Source organism: Dermacentor silvarum, chromosome 6, assembly GCF_013339745.2.
Source record: "Dermacentor silvarum isolate Dsil-2018 chromosome 6, BIME_Dsil_1.4, whole genome shotgun sequence".
Lineage (NCBI taxonomy): Eukaryota > Metazoa > Arthropoda > Arachnida > Ixodida > Ixodidae > Dermacentor > Dermacentor silvarum.
This window is the reverse complement of record NC_051159.1, coordinates 51,426,620-51,446,992: the sequence shown is the minus strand read 5'-3', so window position 1 is coordinate 51,446,992 and position 20,373 is coordinate 51,426,620. Positions and strand designations below refer to the sequence as shown.

The 20,373-nt window shown below is 44.8% G+C and overlaps 1 protein-coding gene across 1 annotated transcript in view; it reads right to left on the bottom strand.

The window, feature by feature from the left end:
- LOC119455503 (extended synaptotagmin-2-like) overlaps positions 1–20,373 on the bottom strand; it is a 78,641-nt gene that overhangs the window by 34,693 nt on the left and 23,575 nt on the right. Inside the window, exons 6-14 of the mRNA XM_049668835.1 lie at positions 19,479–19,568; positions 16,195–16,250; positions 9,539–9,659; positions 8,878–8,977; positions 7,324–7,394; positions 7,129–7,214; positions 4,366–4,414; positions 1,900–1,989; positions 596–685 (exon numbers count right to left, since the gene is read on the bottom strand). Of these exons, the coding sequence (XP_049524792.1) occupies positions 596–685; positions 1,900–1,989; positions 4,366–4,414; positions 7,129–7,214; positions 7,324–7,394; positions 8,878–8,977; positions 9,539–9,659; positions 16,195–16,250; positions 19,479–19,568 (753 nt within the window). The remainder of the gene's footprint in view (positions 1–595; positions 686–1,899; positions 1,990–4,365; positions 4,415–7,128; positions 7,215–7,323; positions 7,395–8,877; positions 8,978–9,538; positions 9,660–16,194; positions 16,251–19,478; positions 19,569–20,373) is intronic.

Sequence of the window (20,373 nt, the reverse complement as noted above, 5' to 3'; positions counted from 1 at the left end):
ATTTAGCTTTTTTTAGAAAGTGCAAATATTCAATATTCGATTTGATAATCGAAGGTCATTTTTCTAGAATGTTTCCATTGGATTTAAAAATCTCGCTATTGAAACACCCCTACACATTTCCGAAAGACTCGTGGAGGAGGGCATTTCTCAGGCACCGTCCAGTTAAGAACAAAATATTCAACCGTGTCGTGTTATGTGTCGCCATGGTAAGACACTTGCGAAGGGTTGGCAGAAGCAAAAATCCCCAAACACTGATGTGATTCAAACTTATCTCACGTTATTTTACAAGGTTTCCTAACCAGTACCAACTGAGATTTACACATCTGGTTAGAATATTATCATTTCTATGACGAATCAAGGCCTGTTTAGGGAAGTGGGTATGAGGGCACAAAGACTGGTCTGAAGTGTGGCCCATTGTGGAAGATTCACACGCAAAGCTCTCTAGCATGTCAAATGTCCGTTTAACATCAGCCCGTAGTCCAGACTCACTCCCCAAAGAACACCACCGCCTTGAGCCAATGCTCAGATTTACACTCGACATAGCACGATAGCGATCACACTACGAGTCATGCGGAGAGTTACAAGCTGCACTGACCGGAAGGTGCTTTGCGGAGTCGAGGAATACAATGAGCACAGCTGAAGACAGCACTGTCTTGGTAGAGATGGCCCTGACTTCTTCCAGTTGCTGAAAAGAAGAATAAAAGAAACAAACGCTTCAAAACCTGCTTCGTGTGCCACGACACAGGGCTTGGCAACTGCACGTTATACTCGTACGACACAAATGTTGTGCGCATTCAGCAAGCCTTCACACTAGGCAGGACCAATCAGCACTACAAATGGCTAAGAGGCTAAACTAACAAATTATAATAAGCATCACTCTGTTAAATCTTAGTGACTGAATTCTTGGGCGAAAGAACTGTCATGTACTTGTTATATCTTCAAACTAAATGTCACAAATGTATATAATGAGACACTGAAGAGTCAGTTTATAGCTTGTAAGTCATACAGTCAAACCTCGGTATAACGAACCTCGATTTAACGAAATTCGCGATGTAACAAACTATTTTTACTTCCCCCATCTTAGTTCTATTGAATTAACGAAACATCGATATAACGAAATTCTCGACATAATGAAGTTTTTTGCTGGAAGCACAACTTCGTTATATGGAGGTTTGGACTGTATATGCTGTAATGCAACATCAGAGTACAAGGACAGCATAGTAGACAGTTCTTTAAACAAATGACTGAGTGCAGCAGCAAGTCTTTGCCATGCAATATTACATGAAAAAAGAAATCACTCACTACGAACATGTATGTTTATTGTGCCAACTCATAACAATAGGTCTGGAACTGATATATATTTCATAAAATTTTGCTTAATCACTTACGGGAATTATTATTTATGGTGAGAGACTCGCACGGTCTTCTGGCATGTAATCTTAGAATACCATACCACTCGAAGTAAAGACCGTGCTTTTTTATAAAAATGCATTACTTTTGTACACCGGCTTACAAAATTGGTAGCATTTCATAATCTCAATAACCCACTGTTATCAATCAATGTTCATCTATGTTTTTGGAAATACTGCTTCACAAATACTGCAATCGGTTCTGCTAAGTACTCTTCTGTGCGAATGTGTTGATAAAATAAAGCGCACAATATTTGTTGTACTATACATGCACGTCCTGCTGCATACGATGGTGCCATTTACCATACTTAATTAATGGGCCTGCAATGGCTTCTGCTACTGGTCCAGCAATCATTGCACAAAAAAAGTGTGCGAGTCAGATCTGCAAGAAATAAACTAACAGTTATCAAGTATCATCAGAAAGTTATAAACGGCCATTCCACAAGGCATCACTTGGCATGGCAACCAGCGTGAAAGAGGGAGAGCTAACCAGAGCCAGGTCGTCCGTGTTTGTGGACAGACTGAGCCAGGAGGTCCGTAGGCGGATCTTGCCCGACTTCGTGTCGTCCAGGGTCAACCACTGCACTCGTCAACAACCACATACAGTTAGTTAGCACACAACCACAGCACTGGTAGCAACAGAAGAATTGCTCATTTGCAGGCGAGTACAGCTTAGACCACGTATAACGTAACCGCTGATGGTGCAGGTCTGGATATAACGTGGTGTTTTTCCAACTCCCGTAATACCCATACCACTGATGCACAGCCGCGCAAGCTGGTTATAATGGTTACACTGGTTATAATGCGGCTGCCGGAAAATACCAGAGACAAGCGAGGCAGTGGGCACGCTTCTCAATGTGGTGCACCAATGCGATGCAACGCGGGGGAGGGGGTCCTGCGGAGCAAACGAACAAGGAGCAGGGCAAAAAAGGAAAGAAAGAAAGAAAACAGCACATTTTTGCTGCAGTGGCAGCATGCTGTACGTACTGTATAAGCCAGTACAAGTGGTGATAAGCTGCTCTGTGGACGCTCAGTGGGAGCTGCAGACACGCAGGGGGTTACCTAGGCAACGGAGACGCCTTTGTGCCTCCGCTCAAGGGCTTCGAGATTGGGTGGCATGCGGCCGCATGTGTTGTCTAATCTTGGAGGCTGTGCACTACTACGGCCACTTGTCAGCGGTGCACACTCTCTGCCAAATTACATGCCAAACGTGTGTACATTGACACTCTTTGGTTTTTCAGTTTCTGCACAAAAAGTAAATACTTTTCTTTTCTTTGGCATTTTTTCTTTGTTATTTTGTCTGCTTCGTGTGAACACTGCCTGTAGAGGCCGGTCCTTGGGTGTTCAATATAGGTGTGCAAATATCTGAAACTTCGAATACGAATAGAATAGACCGTGCTCTTCGATTCGTTTTCAATTGGAGAATTCGCTGTTCAATCTTGTTGATTATTCGTTCCGTTCGAACATATGAAAGATAGAAACACTAACACATGCCTGGTGAAAGACAGAACAATGAGGACCGGAACAGTCCTCACACAGGATAACTGCAGTTACAGCACATGGGCAGCAGCTCCTTAAAGAACGTACGAGGCCAGGTAACTTCTGCTTAATAATTTCTACTCATTCAATAAGAATGGCTCGCTTTTAGGAAGCCTAATATGACTTTGTTCCAATTTATTATTTGGCCAGACTCACCATGTTTCTATCCCTCAAAAACAATGTGCAGTGCTATGTTATCACTTCTTCTCTCCTTCAGCAATCACAACACTGTACGTGCATCTGGCAGCATGTTGCTCCCTTGTTTCAGTAGTGTCATTGCCGTGTTGCCCCAGATAACTTCATACACTTGTTTATCATTTACAAGCTCCATAATTATCTGGACGCCTAATTGTGAATGGCATTACATACACGTGTCAATGTAAATAAGCCCGGTTTCTTCTTTTATCAAATAGTCTCCGCACAAGCTTCGTATTTGATGTTGCCTCAGAAATGTTCTATATTTGATTAAACACTCGGTGGTGTTTTTCTCAAATATCGTATTCGATTGGATTTGAAAATTCCGCTATTCACATACCCCTATAGTTAACCTTTTAACGTTCACCAAAAGGACGCAAACATCCCGGTCGCATGCTTCAATTGTCGGATACAAGCGGTTGTTTGGTCTACATGTGTGCAGGCTTTGAAAATTGTTTTGGTTATAACGTAGCATCAGTAACGTTGCATCTCAAATGAGCTCAGGTGACAACCCAGCCACGTGTGTTTAATTTCGCTGGGAAATTCGTGATAGTAGAATACTTGTAGCACCAGTGGCTTGCGTTTTAAGCAGTCTATGCCAGAGCCAGAAATTTCCGCTCTAGATGATTGAAATTTTCATAACAAAGCAGCACACCAGGAACAGCTCTAAAGCTTCGCAACCTCTCCACCTGCTCTTGATTCACCTCAACAAACGCTGCACAGAACATTTTACAAAATGCTTGTATGTGCAGGCTCTGGCCAAAAGGCCTACACTCCTCACCATCTGGACCTTGGTAAATAACCATCTGATAACCTGTTAGTTCTGACCATTCTGTTCTATGGATAGCAAATGAGCTACCACATAACATTTAAATGTAAAAAAAAAACATAACTTTTGTTTCCTAACAAATCACTGAAAAATTAAAGGGCACAACATCTTCTTTTGAATGTAGCATATAAAAAGCAATGTTTCAGTGACAGTAAACCGTTAGCAGTTTGTGACCTGTCATTTTTCTCTGGTGTGTCCTTCCGTTTTCAGTGGTTTATCTGTAGCACTTGTTGCCTTACAAGATGAGCGAACACAAAGTAGCCGAAGTTCTTGCTATACTAGTTTCTTTACTATATGTTACTAGTCTACTGTTTCTTGTTACAGTTGTACAACATGTCACGTTACATCACAAGGTGCACACACAGGCAAAAGAAGTGATCATTAAACACTTACCATGTCTCCTTGGCCCTGGCTTTCAATATCACTCACAGAGACAGACACCCTGTAACAGAAGGCATTTATTACCCAGTTATTAAAAAATTTAATTGAAACACACTTTCCCGTGACTACATCAATTGCAATAGAATGAATAAAAATTTCAACAGAAAGTAAAGAGCATTTTACTGAGTTTTCATCTATATTTGACAATCCTTTATACCGGAAAGTTCGTTAAGTGCTCACAATGTCACTTAAATATAATATGCGTTACAAAACTCATCCGCATTTTCCTGTATTTGAGAAGGTGAGAAAGCTTAAAGAAATATAAAAATAAAATTGACACTTGCAAGGCCTGTCTGAGCATGTTGCAAGGCCTGTCTCAGCAAAGCATTAACTCGCAGGTGTTAAAGAGCCCCTCACCAGGCTTGCACATTTTAAACAGACAATTTCAGTGTATACAATGCACACTGACGATCTTGTTTACAAAGCATTACACTGTTGCACGCCCGCAAGAACAGCTGAAATTTCAAATCAAATGCCACGCGCCCTTGCTCTTGAGTGAGACCCGATCTCAGCCAGTGAGTCAAGGTCAGACGTACAAGTACACCTACGTAATTCTCATTGCTGAAACGTCACTCGCTGCGATGGGTGACTTCGAGAATATTTCAAGGCTAATGCAGTTATCTGTTTGATTTGTTGCTTCACTAGACAATTTAAAGTTTAGACAAATAATAAAACCTACAAACCAAATGTCTGCGAGTCTTTTTTACTCCATGCCATAGCAAGATGGACTTTCGTTTCGTCTGCTTGTTCCCAACGTGGCTACTAAGGGAGCGAACAGCTTTTGCTCACTCAACGCCTGCAGGCGCTGAATATATTATATTTTTATATATGCCAGTTATCGTGAGTATTAAGTGAAAACGAGGCATTTACCATTTTAATATAACAGTAATATTATTATTATTATTATTATTATTATTATTATTATTATTATTATTATTATTATTATTATTATTATGTTATATCTTGAGTAATTCCTCACAGAAATGGGCAGCATGGTTAGTTTTGTAACGCAGGCAATTATTATTATCTTTTACAAAGGGCCAGATTTGGGAAGACCCGATCTTAATAAATTTTGTTGGGGGGCATAAAAATTGGGCACTACTGGGTTTTACCCAAAAACGAAGGACCCTAAATATACACGACACGATCCTCCAGCTTTTGCATGGGAGAACGCAGAGAAGGAATTTCGCTTGTGGAGGCTAGACGGGTCAAGTGGAGAGAATGCCTACGTTGGAAGTGAAGCTCGCCTTCTGAACTCATGGGTTCACAACACTAAAGGAATACTGCTACTAAAGAAGTACTGACACAACACTTTTCCGGCTCTGTTTATTCACTTAATCAGTAGCTATTGACCCAGTAATCATTAGGAAGAAACATGCTTGCCCCAGTGTGCAACGATTAGTTATATGCTCATATCTCACGACCAGTCATGATTTCAATTTCAAAGGGCACTTTGTGCCCCGTGACGCAAGAGGCAGGCTTGTAAACAGCAATGATCACGTGAGCACACAGACCTGCGACACACGCTAACGCACCGTCTATCATGCCATCTGTGCTCCTGTCTTGTCTGCTAGTTTGGTGGGAAACCTGTGCTTTGCTACACCATCGAAATGCTTTGTTGCGTGGAAGTCCACTATGCTGAATGATCCCAGCATTAGAAAGCTTTGACCACGTTTTAGCGCGTCCGCAACTTTCTTACCATTTATGGTTTGCTCGGTAACTTCAGAGGTGTACAGCAGAAACAACACTGGTAGCGATATCTGGTGATGCAGTATCTAACTAGAGAGCACACAAAACTAATACTGCAACTTGCATTATTCTACCAAACTGCTGGTGTAAAGCATTGGTAGCAACATAATCATTAAGGTACCGTACTTTCGTGATAGTTCTCTTAAGACAGTAGCACTGAGCCTACAAAAAGAGACAGAAGAAAAAAGAAAGAGGGATTCGAATGCATTGTAGTTGGGCAAATAGCCACAAGATGTCACCACCACCTATGCTACTGCTGGCCGTGGCACCGGTAACCTGGTAATCCGTAAATGGTGAGAAGTTTGCACGTACGCTTTGTGTGCTGCCAGTGCAAGACACCCCAATGCAAACAGTGCTGAAACGTCTTCCAAACGGCAACAAAAGCCAATGACGTCGTACGTCAGTGAAATCAATCGCCAAAACTCGTGATGTAACAATGTTTAGAAGTAGGATCTACGCTGATGACTACATCAATAGGTGCTGCACTTTCCCATTTGTCGCTCACGCGTACTTAAAAATTTATTTACCTAAAATGAGTTCTAAGCTGCATTTGCTATTCATACTTTACAGGGGATACCTATGAGCTCGCAGCACTGTAATCTGCCAGTCATTTCGAGTCAGAATTTTTGTGTCAGTACTCCTTCAATGAACCAATTTGAAAAAGTCGTGCGATACAACGCTCCTTATAGGGCACGTAACAACTTCCAGTGTATAACCAAAATTTACTATGGGGCCAGGTGAGGGGCCCTTTAAAAAGGAGCAGGGTTCACAGTGGGGTTGTTCCACATCAACCAAAAATGAAATATTTTATTAGTTCAAAACTTCAAACACCGAAGAAGGTCTCATAGCAAACCTACACCCTAAAGGGCATAGTTAAAAGACGTACAAACTATAAAAATTTGTACACCCATCCTATAAGGCATGCAGTGGTTAAGAGTGTAGTTTGTGCCAGAAACAATCACACACCTGCCCAGGAAGTCGTCCTTGCTGCTCTGGTCCTCATCCATCACTTCAATGTCCAAGGTGGCTCCGGGAATCTGGTAGACAACAACCTGAAAGCAGCAAGTCATTTCACACCGATCAGAGGCCAAAGTACTTCGCGCTGGTGTTGGAACACGGCTGAATTGAGCCAAGCCAAGCCCACTTAGTGGGCGAACTTGCCTCGCAGTAGTAGTTCCACTTGGGGTTCACGGTGTTGGGGATGACTTGGGTGCGGAACTCGTGGGCACCAACTGGAACAAAACAGGGCACACAACAGATGCAGCAGCTTTGCAATGTTAGAGCCTTTTTCCATTAAGAATGGAGAAATATTATAATTGGTGAGTTGGCGGCGCCATCTGTTGGTGGAGAACGGCAAGTGGTTTGCAATCGCTTTTTGCCCAGGAGAGCCCTCAATGTAACACCTTCTTGAACATGGCAAATAAACCTGCCTAAGTCACCAAACAATGCTTCCATGAGCATGCGAGGCAAACGATGTTCCTGTACACACATATGGTAGCCCGCAGTTATGCTTGACAATAATGCCTACCCTTTTTTCCTTCAACTTGATGAAATACCTGCTATTTCATGCTGTCACCATCATCCACTGCCGAGCAAAAGCTTCACCCACTGATCTCCGAATTGCTCAGTTTTGCCTCAGCTGACTCCGTTCTCTGCCAGGCAAATTTGCCAATTTCATTGCACCATCTAATCCAAATCTTCAACTGCTTTTCCTTTCCCTTGGCAACCATTCTGATACTCTAATAGGCCACTGGTTATCTGCTCAATACATAATACAACATGGCCATCTCCCCTTCTAGCTCCTAAAATCAACCAGAGTTACATCTGTTTGCTCTCCAATACAAATTGCCCTCTTCCAGTCTCTTAAAATTACACCGACAATTTTTATTTCTATTTTTATTTCTATCACTCAAGGCACGGTTCTTCTCAAGTTTCTTTGCTATCTTCTAAGTTTCAGCACCACAGTTAGTAATGGCAAAACACTACTATATTACATTTATGCACGTATAAACCCGTAGCCTTGTGGCCAGCTTTCTTTACATGTGCCGACTTAAGCAATGACCCAGGCAGAACCAAGCATGGAGAAATCTTATTGGCAAGTCGGTGGCGCCATCTGTAGAGAATGGCAAGTGGCTTGCAATTACTTCTTGCCTGTGAGAGCCCTAACTTCAGTTGGAAATAAAGGATTGCTTGATATTGATTGATTAACTGACTGATTGATTCATTGACTGATTGATTGGCCGACTGCCTGATTGATTGATTGATTGATGGATTCATTGATTGATTGAACACTGTGCCAAAGCCCAAGGGCAGAGAAAAACAACAAAAAGGAGACGAAGGCTGCAAAAGTAGCACAGGTGATGCACTTTACTGCGAATAACTCTGTTCGCAGGTTCAACAGATTCGTGAGGTGATGTTTGTTTTTAGCACCAGACACATTTCACATCCTTCTTAGAAAATGGTATAGGATACATTGCAAATCTATTATGATTTGGTGCAAAGAGTATCCAGTGCCTGATTCTAAGTCACAAATCGCAGTATGAAGCATGAGTATGTCTGGGAGATCAGCATTAGAAAACCACCCAAGTTAAATGATGCTTGCACCCTGACAATTAAATGTGGTGCAATAAAAAATGTGAACACTATTAAGCAACCTATGTATGCTAATTTTACAGTATTTGGGAGAAATGCAAAACTGGAGACTCATCTACTCACCAGTGATGATGGCATAAGGATCTGATTTTCCCAGGCCTAGCATACCAATGTCTGCCTTGACTAAGTCCTTTGCTGCCACGACTTCAATCCGAAGGACACCCTGGAAGACAAAGCAATGGGCCCATTCTGTCACCTCTTGTGAAAACATGCATGCAAATGGTAGGCATCTGCATATCAAGTACGCAATAAGTAGACTCAAAACTGCTCAGCAGAGGATTATCTGAGACATGGATAGTAAGGGTATGTCAGACCTATTCAATTTAATTGAGTAATTGATTGGTTGATTGATCTTAACATTTCAAAGCAACACATGGGTGCTGACTTGATTATGGATACCTAGGGCTTTTTTTTAGCAAGCCGCTAAACATGTACAAATGAGAGTTTATTGCACATGGGAATGTGGCCACTGTTGTCGGGAGCCAAACCCAAGACCTTGTTGTGCATACTAGTAAATCACCACAACTACTGAGACACCATGGCGGGTGCACATTATCACTAGTGGAATAATAAGTTCTAAATTTTCGTGAAATCATGGTTGCAGCACAAGGCGCAAAGGTACAGAGAGCTCTGCACTGGTACATAGGCGTTGGAAACACAGGTGCCCAAGCAATGCCTGTGTGTGTGTGTGTGAGGAAAATTCAAAACCACTTGGGAAGCTTACACAAGGCAGAGAGTACCGCAGTGTCTGGGTTGAGACGTGCTCCTGAAGCTTCATTGAATACTTGTTTGGCAGCACCATCATGGCCGCCACTTGGTCGGAGACTGCCTTCTTCAAAAGGTCACTGTGGTACACAAGGAAAGTGCATGCGCCGTATAAATTACAACGCTGTGAATCAACAAAAAGTGCAGCTCTATAGCATCTTTACGGCCATATTCGACTGCTCAATTTAAAATCGCTCGGGCAGTGCAAGACTGCTTAAAAGCTGCATCACAACATGAAGATCACTGCGAGAGGGCATCATACTGCACTAGGCATAAAACATCGCTGCAAGCAGTCCTGCATACTCAAAAGATGCTTGCTGTGTCCCAAAAAGCCACCACACAAGTGTCAAGCAAGGCACCGCAAAACAAAGCTGGACAGCACGTGCCGCCACACCACGTGGTGACGGACTGCCGACTCATGTGCAAGAATCGGAAGGTGATCGACACACGACAGAAGGTGCCTGAAAGAAGATGCGGTGTTCGTAGAAGCGAAGCACAAGAGACATTTCTTAGTGTCAAGCATCTTAAATTGATGGGCACAGGTTTACCCAGAATAAATTAGTTTTCTTAGAAGCGACTGCAGTATCTGTTGGTTACGATATTGTTGTGAGCCAGTTGTCCGGCAGACAAAGAAGATGCTGAAGCATAGAGCCGAAGAGACGAGGAAGAGGTGAAACTGTGGTTCGCCATCTTTGTTGTTGTTGGCCAACATTTAGTCTCCTTGTGCATAGTGTGAATAAACCCCCCTTTTCTGTAAATCTCCCCGTAACATCTTGGTGGAAGTGCGGGGTACATCACCAGCACATCACGGAACTTCGAAGCGGAAACCTCGTGGGCCCTTCGACCATGTCGACTGAGAGGCCCGCTGGTTCAGCTTCGGCTACCACAGTACCGATTGTCTTGACTCAACTCCGGGACCCTGGCGCCTTCTCGGGCACTGACAACAAGGACGTTGAAGACTGGCTAATCGAATATGAATGCGCCAGCAAGAGCAACCGTTGGGACCCGACTCTAATGCTGGCGAACATCATTTATTACCTCGAGGGAACGGCCCGTGTTTGGTTCCGAACACACGAGGAGGAATTGACCAGTTGGGACACTTGCAAGCAAAAACTGCAGGAACTCTTTGGGAAGCCACTTGGCCGGAAGCGAGCCGCCAAGAAGGAACTTTCCTGCCGGGCCCAAGCATCTACTGAACCGTACGTTGTGTACATTCAAGATGTATTAGCACTCTGTCGGCGGGTCGATGACAAGATGCTCGAAGCTGACAAGGTCAGCCACATTCTTAAAGGCATCGCAGACGACGCCTTTAATTTACTCGTGTACAAGGACTGCTCGACGGTCGACGACATTATAAGAGAGTGCCGACGCTTTGAAGAAGCAAAGAGCCGTCGTGTCTCACAACAATTCGTTCGGCTCCCTAATACCGTCGCTAGCTCATCGTGTGAAGACGTCCAGCCGCCTGGTACCGAAAACTTGCTGCGTCTTGTCCGGCGAGAGATTGAGGCTGCGTCTCCGTCAGTTCCCCCGATACGTTCTTACGACGAGTCCAGCCCGGCAGTATCTCTGATTCAAGCTGTCATACGCGAAGAGCTGGCGAACGCAGGCATCCGTCCGATCTGTTCTGTAAGTAGCCCTACGGTCGGCAATTTCTTTCGACCTCCACGCCCACAATCGACCTACCTCCGATACCGCGACCCAAACCAGTGGCGCACACATGACGACAAGCCCATATGCTTTAATTGCAATGGAGTTGGTCATATTTCTCGCCATTGTCGCTATCGTCAGATTTCGTCTCCTCGTCCCGCGTACGCTTACCGCCCAGAAGACAGCCGGTTCTCGCCTTTGCATGCCCGCAATGACCTGCCGCACTGTGATGTTGCTGCTCCGACTTCACACTACAATCGCCGCTCGCCGTCCCCACAGAACCGGCGTTCTCGCTCACCGATTGCCCGTCGCTCACCGTCGCCTTACCCCCGCCGTCCCTCTTCGGAAAACTGACCGGTGCAGCTCCCGGGGGTGATGCTGCATTGACCAACCGACCCGGAAATCCTCTGTTGACCCTGACCACCCGACAAAACCTTTTGGACATAGAAGTGGACGGCGTGCCTGTTTCGGCGCTCATAGACACGGGGGCGCAATTATCGGTTATGAGCGCTCGCCTTTCTCGTCGTCTCCGCAAGGTTCTGACGCCCGCGGCTTCGCCTGTCGTTCGTGTAGCCGACGGCGGCACATCTTGCGTCGTTGGGATGTGCACTGCGCGTGTGAGCTTCGCCAGTCACCAGACCTCAGTTCTATTCGCCGTTCTGCAGCAGTGTCCACATGAAGTCATCCTCGGCCACGACTTCCTGAGTACCCATTCTGCCCTCATCGACTGCTCTTCTGGCCTTCTCCAGTTGGAACTTCCTTTTGTACCCGATCTCCCCACCGAGTCACAGCCACGTTTATGTGTCGCCGAGTTTGTTCGCCTTCGACCAGCCGCCGCGACGTATGTCACACTGACCTCTGATTCCGCCATTTGTGACGGCGACTACGTCATCTCTCCTTCCCTAGACGCTCTTTTAACAAGGCAGGTAGCCCTCCCTCACTCTGTTGTGACTGTTTCTGCGAACCGGGCATGTATCCCTATTCTAAACTTTGGACGGACTCCACAGTTTCTTCCCGAAGGTATCACGCTGGGACATATAACACCTTTAGACGCACACGACCCTGTGGCCCTTACTATGGATACGCCCCTGTCTTCTGGAAGCCCTGACACTAGTACTTCATTTGATGCACATTTTGACGCCATGATCGCCCCCGACCTTTCGGCTGCTCAGTCTGACGACCTTCGTCGTTTGCTAGCCGCTTACAGCGACGTTTTCGATTTTGCTTCGCCCCATCTCAGCCAGACAAAAGTTGTGACTCATCGCATTGACACCGGCAACGCCAGTCCCATCCATAGGCGTCCTTCCAGAGTGTCTGCGACTGAATGGCGCGTAATTCAAACTGAAGTCGAGAAAACGCTTACAAAGGACATCATCGAACCATCTACGAGTCCTTGGGCGTCCCCTGTGGTGCTTGTCAGAAAAAAAGACAACACCTGGCGGTTCTGCGTCGACTATCGCCACCTAAACAAGATTACTAAAAAGGACGTGTACCCTCTGCCGCGAATTGACGACGCCCTCGACTCATTGCATGGCGCACAGTACTTTTCCTCTATAGACCTTCGGTCCGGCTATTGGCAAATCGCCGTTGACGAAAAAGACAGGGAGAAGACCGCCTTTATAACACCCGATGGCCTCTACCAGTTCAAAGTTATGCCATTTGGCTTGTGCAATGCCCCCGCAACATTCGAAAGAATGATGGACTCCCTTCTTCGTGGTTTCAAGTGGTCTACTTGCCTGTGCTATCTCGATGACATAGTCATTTTCTCGCCTACGTTCTCCAGTCATCTAAGTAGACTCTCTGCTATTCTGCGCATCCTTCGCAATGCAGGTCTTCAACTTAACTCTGCCAAATGCCGCTTCGGTCGCCGCGAGATCACAGTACTTGGCCATCTTGTCGATGCTACAGGTATACGGCCTGACCCTGCCAAAGTTAGCGCCGTTGCCAACTTTCCGACACCTCGCTCTACTCAGGACGTCCATTCCTTTTTCGGCCTGTGTTCTTATTTTCGGCGGTTTGTGAAAGATTTTGCAGCACTAGCACGGCCCCTCACCTGCCTGCTTAAGAAAGACGCAACCTTTTCTTGGGGTCCTGCACAAGCGTCCGCCTTCTCACAGCTGGTAGGAATACTGACATCACCACCAGTGTTGGCTCACTTCGACGAATCTGCGCCCACAGAAGTCCGTACCGACGCCAGTGGCCATGGAATCGGCGCAGTTCTAGCCCAACGTCAGCATGGTCAGGACTGCGTTATTGCTTATGCCAGTCGCCTTCTTTCCTCGGCTGAGCAAAACTATTCTATCACAGAGCGAGAGTGTCTCGCTCTAGTTTGGGCCATCGCCAAGTTTCGCCCTTACCTCTACGGCCGACCCTTCACCATTATTACTGACCACCATGCTCTATGCTGGCTGTCCTCTCTCAAAGATCCCACTGGTCGCCTTGGTCGATGGGCACTGCAACTTCAAGAATACTCGTATACCGTCGTTTACAAGTCTGGCCGCTTGCACCAGGATGCCGACTGCCTCTCCAGATACCCAGTAGATCCACCAGACGCTTCCCTGAGCGACTCCAGCCCGTGTGTTCTTTCCATCGCTCAACTCTTCAACATCGCTGCCGAACAACGCCTTGACGAGTCTCTACGCAAGATCGTCGACAAATTGCACTCCCACGCTCCTGATCCTTCCCTCCGCCTCTTTGTACTCCAAAACGACACGTTATATCGTCGCAGTTTACTCCCTGACGGTTCTGACCTGTTGTTAGTCATCCCGGCTCACCTCCGTTCCACTGTCCTGGAGCAGCTCCACGATGCACCAACGGCGGGACATCTTGGCGTGTCACGCACAAACGACCGCGCGCGCCGCCGTTTCTATTGGCCTGGGATGTCCCGCTCAGTGCGCCGTTACGTGGGCTCATGCGACCTTTGTCAGCGCCGAAAAAAGTTGACTCTGCCACCTGCAGGACATCTTCAGCCTCTGGACATTCCTTACGAGCCTTTTCACCGCACCGGTCTCGATTTACTTGGTCCGTTTCCCCTATCCACCTCTGGGAACAAGTGGATCGCCGTTGCCACAGATTATGCGACGCGGTTTGCCATTACGCGTGCACTTCCCACTAGCTGTGCCACCGACGTTGCAGACTTCTTGCTGCATAACGTTACTCCAGCACGGAGCTCCTCAGCAACTGCTCACTGACCGTGGCAGACAGTTCCTGTCCAGGGTGATCGATGACATTCTAAGATCATGCGCGACGCAACATAAACTGACTACAGCCTACCATCCACAGACGAATGGCTTGACAGAACGCCTGAACCGCACCCTTACTGACATGTTGGCCATGTATGTTTCTGCCGACCACCACGACTGGGACGTTGCACTACCGTTTGTGACATTCGCGTACAACACTTCCAGGCATGAGACCGCTGGCTATTCGCCGTTCTTCCTCTTATACGGTCGAAACCCTACATTGCCTATGGACACCCTGGTGCCTTCTTCTGGGTGCCCACCCACTGAATACGCTCAAGAGACCATTGCACGTGCCGACCATGCACGTCAAGTTGCTCGCACTCGATTTTCTGAGTCCCAAATCCACCAGCAGTCTCGCTACAACAGCCACCACAGGACCACCCACTTTGTCCCTGGATCGCTCGTTCTCCTGTGGTCCCCAGCACGACGCGTTGGCTTATCCGAAAAACTGCTCTTCCAGTACACCGGTCCATATCGCGTGTGCCGCCAAGTGACTGATGTCACTTATGAAATCGCTCCACTGCTGCCTTCGTCATCCTCTGCTCCTCTCCGCAAGGACATTGTACACGTTGTCCGTCTCAAGCCCTATCGTGCCCCGGACACCCCTTAATACCTAGTGTGCTAGGTTTTTTTTGTTGTTTTTTGTTTTTTTAATGTATCCTTCGATCACCTGCACCGAGTCGGTGCTTTCGCCGCCGGAGGGTAGTGTTGTGAGCCAGTTGTCCGGCAGACAAAGAAGATGCTGAAGCATAGAGCCGAAGAGACGAGGAAGAGGTGAAACTGTGGTTCGCCATCTTTGTTGTTGTTGGCCAACATTTAGTCTCCTTGTGCATAGTGTGAATAAACCCCCTTTTCTGTAAATCTCCCCGTAACAATATAATGATTATGACGATTAGTGCAGTGTATGTCTTCTTTTTTTCTTGTTCTTCTTGGGACTGAACATGCACGGTTCAGCAATGAGTCATTTGTACAATAAAGCTGATCTCTCTCTTTCAGTGCTGTTCAAATCGTTCAACCATGTATTATGCTCAATCGTTCAGCATTCATCCAAACAAGTTCGAATTCTAATGCTATCAAGCTGTCACCCTCTCAGGTGGCAACAAATTCTGTGCATTGAAAATTTAGTTCTGAAACATCCTTTGCATCTTCAGCGTCATTAGATAACCGCAGCTGCAAAACAGAATTGGAATCCTGCATTTTTTAGCGAGCTTTGTTTCCTCCCCAGATATGAACTCTGTAACTGAACTCTCATGTATACTGGAAGTGAAGGAACCATATTGACTATTTCATGCACACTGTACTCGGAAAACAGCGAGCCAGTACAGAAATTTGCCTAGTGCAAGTCACTGCTTCCTAAAATAATGAAAGAGAAGTGGATGCATAATGACATACTGGCATCACAGCATAAATGGAGACATCTTGCAATTCTTATTGCTAACAAATTTGGTGCGTAATAATCAAACTTGGAGTGAAGGTCCAATTGTGACTGCCTCAAGATGTATGATGCACAATCCAAATGCCATCATCTTCATTAGAGCTTCACATCGTGAGGAGTTTTCTTAGCTTATGCAATTGTACACAGTGCGCTTTCTTGGAGCCTGCTTGTACTTAGAGTAAAAGCTTAGTTGGCATTTTGCACACAATCTGAAGCACTGCCAGAATGCTGCGAAACAATTGGTTGAGTAAGCCATTAGTGAAGTAGTCACAGCTAAGGTGACGGACTCACTTGAGCCCTGGAACTTCCAAGACTTGCCCCAGATTGGTCAGGGTGAAATCAATAGCCTGCAGGGAGAGAAACATCAAGAAAAATATAAATCAAGTTTGCCAAACCCCTATCTGAGGTCATTGATAAATGATCACAAGCAACTTGCAAGGGTTGCAAAATGTTACAAATCCAAACTCGAATATGTTGCGCGTACTTCGGATCCTCATTCTGCCTTTCTCATATCAACACTTGAAGCCATTCGAAACTGCGCAACTCGTTTGATCCTTTCTAATTATTCCCTGGCTTGAAGTAAGACAAAAGATCACACAACTTAATCGTTTTCGCAAAATTACCACGTCAATTATGACCTGAAAAAGTATTGTTTCTGGTACCTTATACCACATCTCATCGTGTGTCGCTTCCAATTTGAGGTCCCCGTCCGAAGCTGTCATACAAATCTTCATTAAAACTCCTCCGTGCTAAGGACAGCTGCCAGCTGTAACCTGCGTCCATTCCCAGCAATACTGACCCACTATTTCCTAAAAAGTTATTTCGTAAAAATGCAGTAATTTCTTTTTTCTTTAACTTTAACAGTGTTTCATGATATGTTTACTCTTGTGTTATTATGTTCCCACAAAATTTTGTCAGTACTGCATAAATTTTAGTGCTGCATGATGTTGCAGTGCCATGTATGTGTACGTGAAAACAATATTTATTTCTACTTTTGTTAGTGCTAAAACAAATGCACTATTGCTTTGTTCTTTTTTTTAAATCTAATCCATGTTCCTCTTTTTTCATCGCATAGTCAATGCATTGTTTCCTCACTGCCTAGTGGGGTCTCGTCAAGCAGCTGATTCTGCTTTTTACCCACAATTCCTTCAAGGAGGTATTCTGTAAAATAAACTGAATTGAGTTATCCTTTCTACTATATGACCTCTACTATTTGCTCCGATATCTACTCCTCTATGTAATTCCCCACGTGACATTGACAGCATTGAAATAAATAAACAAAATAAATAAAAAGAAAAATAAATAAACACATACATAAATTTAGAAAAAGGCTCCTGGTGAATCTTTACATAACGAATTTAAACTGAGCAGTCAGTATTTTAGTGCAACACCAGTAAAATAAAATCATCTCAAAACTGCGTTTGCTGTGTTTATCCTCTCCCTTACACCATCGTCATAGTGTTGTCATTGTCAGGCCAATTGCTCTCTCAGCATCACCTTCGCCATATAGCGAGAAAAACGACAAAACACAATGCCCACCATCGCCCCTGGGGATCAAGCCAACAACATACCTGCAGCAATGTGCAGTTGAAGAAAATGGCTACACCATCGGTGCACTACGGTGCAGCAACAGAGCGTGGCAATTTGTGCCAGATTTTGCATGCCACAGGTGTGGCACAGTTAAGACCTCAGGTAATACCTCCCATGCTTTCCTTGGCATCAGTGTCTGTTGCCTTCACGTGGTTGTGTCTCATGAAAAATCGAGCCCCTCTGTTCCCCCTTATTCTCGTTCACGCAGACTCTGAGAGTCACGGTACCTGTTCGTACATTTTGGAGGTTGCAACCACCAATACTGCAATATTTGGCAGAAAGAGTTTTAACAAAGACGAGATACAAAGCAATTAAGGTAGGTCCACACACAATGGTCGACTCTCAACTAGAAGTTTAATCGTGAAAAATACAAATCAAGAAATTGAAGCTTAGAACGACAGACAGCTGAGCTAGTTGGTAAGGATTCGCGTTAGAAAAAGTTAGGCGTGCAGACAAGGACACAAGAGGAGGACAATAAAAACGTCTGTATTGTCCATTTCCCTCTCCTTGTATCTGTGCCTGCACGCCTAACGCTTTCTAACATAATTACATAAGCACTGGACAACTTGACAGAAAAAAAGCCATGCATGCACAGCAGAACAAGCCAGGTACAACAAGAAAAAAACGGTACATGAGCCTTGTCACGCAGAAAAAAACAAGTGCATCAAAAACAACAAGCAAACAAAAGAACATGAAAACTGAAAGATTTATTCCAGGGGCGATACAATCTAATGACAAAATATGCTCTATTTTAAGACACAATTCTTTCCAATTAAGGGCAGCATACAGCTTGCTGATGCATTTGTCCCCTTTGCTTTTAAGGTATATAAGGCTTCCATATATAAGGCTTCCAGTTGAAGGTCAGCGCTCGTGTGTGAACCTACCTTAACTTTTTCGTACCTTGTCTTTGATAATGCTGTTTTTTGTCAAGTATGAACATACACAAGCATGCCCAAGTTTCCCTGCTAAAGCAATAATGTGGCGAACATGAGGATGACAGTCTGTGCAATGCCAAGTTGTTCTTAAGACAGTGGTGTTTGCTGTAAGAGTCTGCTGCTATCACAGTAATTGAGTTCAGAGCCAGAGCTATCACTTAATACTGCTGCTGCTGTTTTGTTTTTGTTTTTTTTCGTAGTAAACTTCGACATATCAAACACTCGTTTTGTTAGCTTCACAATTTTATTTGTTCCACCAGAGACCACCTATATTTTTACTCGAACTTAGCGAAGTAATGAACACAATGTTACAAATCAAGGGGCTCACAAGGTGTACCTAGAGATATCAAACTTCAATTCAATTTTTTTCCCATAACGAGCCTTGATTCACTTTTTATTTTTTTAATATTCCAATATTACTAGTCCTATCGACGACCAAATATCTTTTACCACAATTTAGCTAAGTAATCATGCACTGCAGTTATTGCAAATATTGAACAATGTCACAAATTAAGGGACTACAAGGTGGACCTTGAGATAACAAACATTAATGCCTTTTTTTCCAATTTTTAGCTCCATCAAAGACGACATAATTTATAACATAATTTTGTAAAGTAACTTTGCACAGTAGTTCCAACTCAACAAAGTCATCATGCATTAGGTGAACAAAAATATATAAAACATGAGAAACAAGAAAGACTGGTAGACATTATTGCATGCAAGCATCTTTCTGTTAGTAAACAATGCTTGCAATTGCAGGAAAGCAGCTGCTGATCAACACACGTGGCTGCGTGATCGGCACAAAACATGCACAGAGCGTTATGGCAACATGGGTGGACAAATATGCTTGCTGGGAAAGCCACAGCACACTTTCGAAATGTAGTGATAATGGTCACAGCCCGAAAAACGCCCAATGTCATCTGCACAACCCGACAACAGTATGCATTAACCGGAAGCCGAATATCCTAGAGAAGCCATTGGAATATCCAAGAGAAGCCAGACACACTGCGCGGATGCCACCTATATCAGTAGACGTACACGTTTACTTACGGGAGGTCTGAGGAAAAACACAGTCACACCACCGACCAGAGGAATCTGCTTAGTGAGGGGCCGCATCACCACCCGTACATTGCCGTGTATCTGGAAGACAGAAGACAAGTCGACGCTCCAGCCAGCAGACCAAGCCAGTCAAGTTCTCGTGCTTCATACTCAAGAAACTGCAATGCACTGCGTTCGCATGGCTTCTTCCGCTACCACATGATCATCTGTTAGTTAATACGACATCTACTCTTACTGTCTACCAGCTGCTGCCTGTGTGTCTCTGATGCCTATGCTCAAGCGAAGCACAAAAGCAAAATGACAGCATTTTTTTTGCTCTTTCTTTTTTTTTTTGCTCTTGAACATCATGCAAATACACTGAAGCTATCGATGTAACATGACTTGCACCTATCGTTGTAGTTGTCACTACCCACTGACGTATTGTTAAACCTCTTCAGTCATGATGCACACATTTTCCCACTCAGCTTGCTTTTGTAATTTTTGTCCTGTGGCAGAAAAGACTGACCACAGACATTAGGCTTAGGGTATATTTAACACCCTGAACACTTCACTTGACTCCATATCAGTTCAGTGTGCAGTGCACTGCCAGTCACCGCCACAGTGGTGACGGTAGTACTACCATGTTAGATGGCACATTCATTGGAATGCATTTCGTTAGCAATGGCGCAAGAACTGCTGTTCCTTTCTTGTAATGCTTACAGCCAATAAATAACTTGCTCAGTGCTTAAATTGGTCCATTCAACTCTTTCCATCAAAAAAGGTACATGAATGGATGTATGCTAAATTCACATTTAATTTCTCTGTACGTATGAGGTCTCACTAGAAAATGTGTGAGAAATCCATCCGACCCCCTCGACTTGACTTCAGTGGGGTCTGCAGTGCCTTG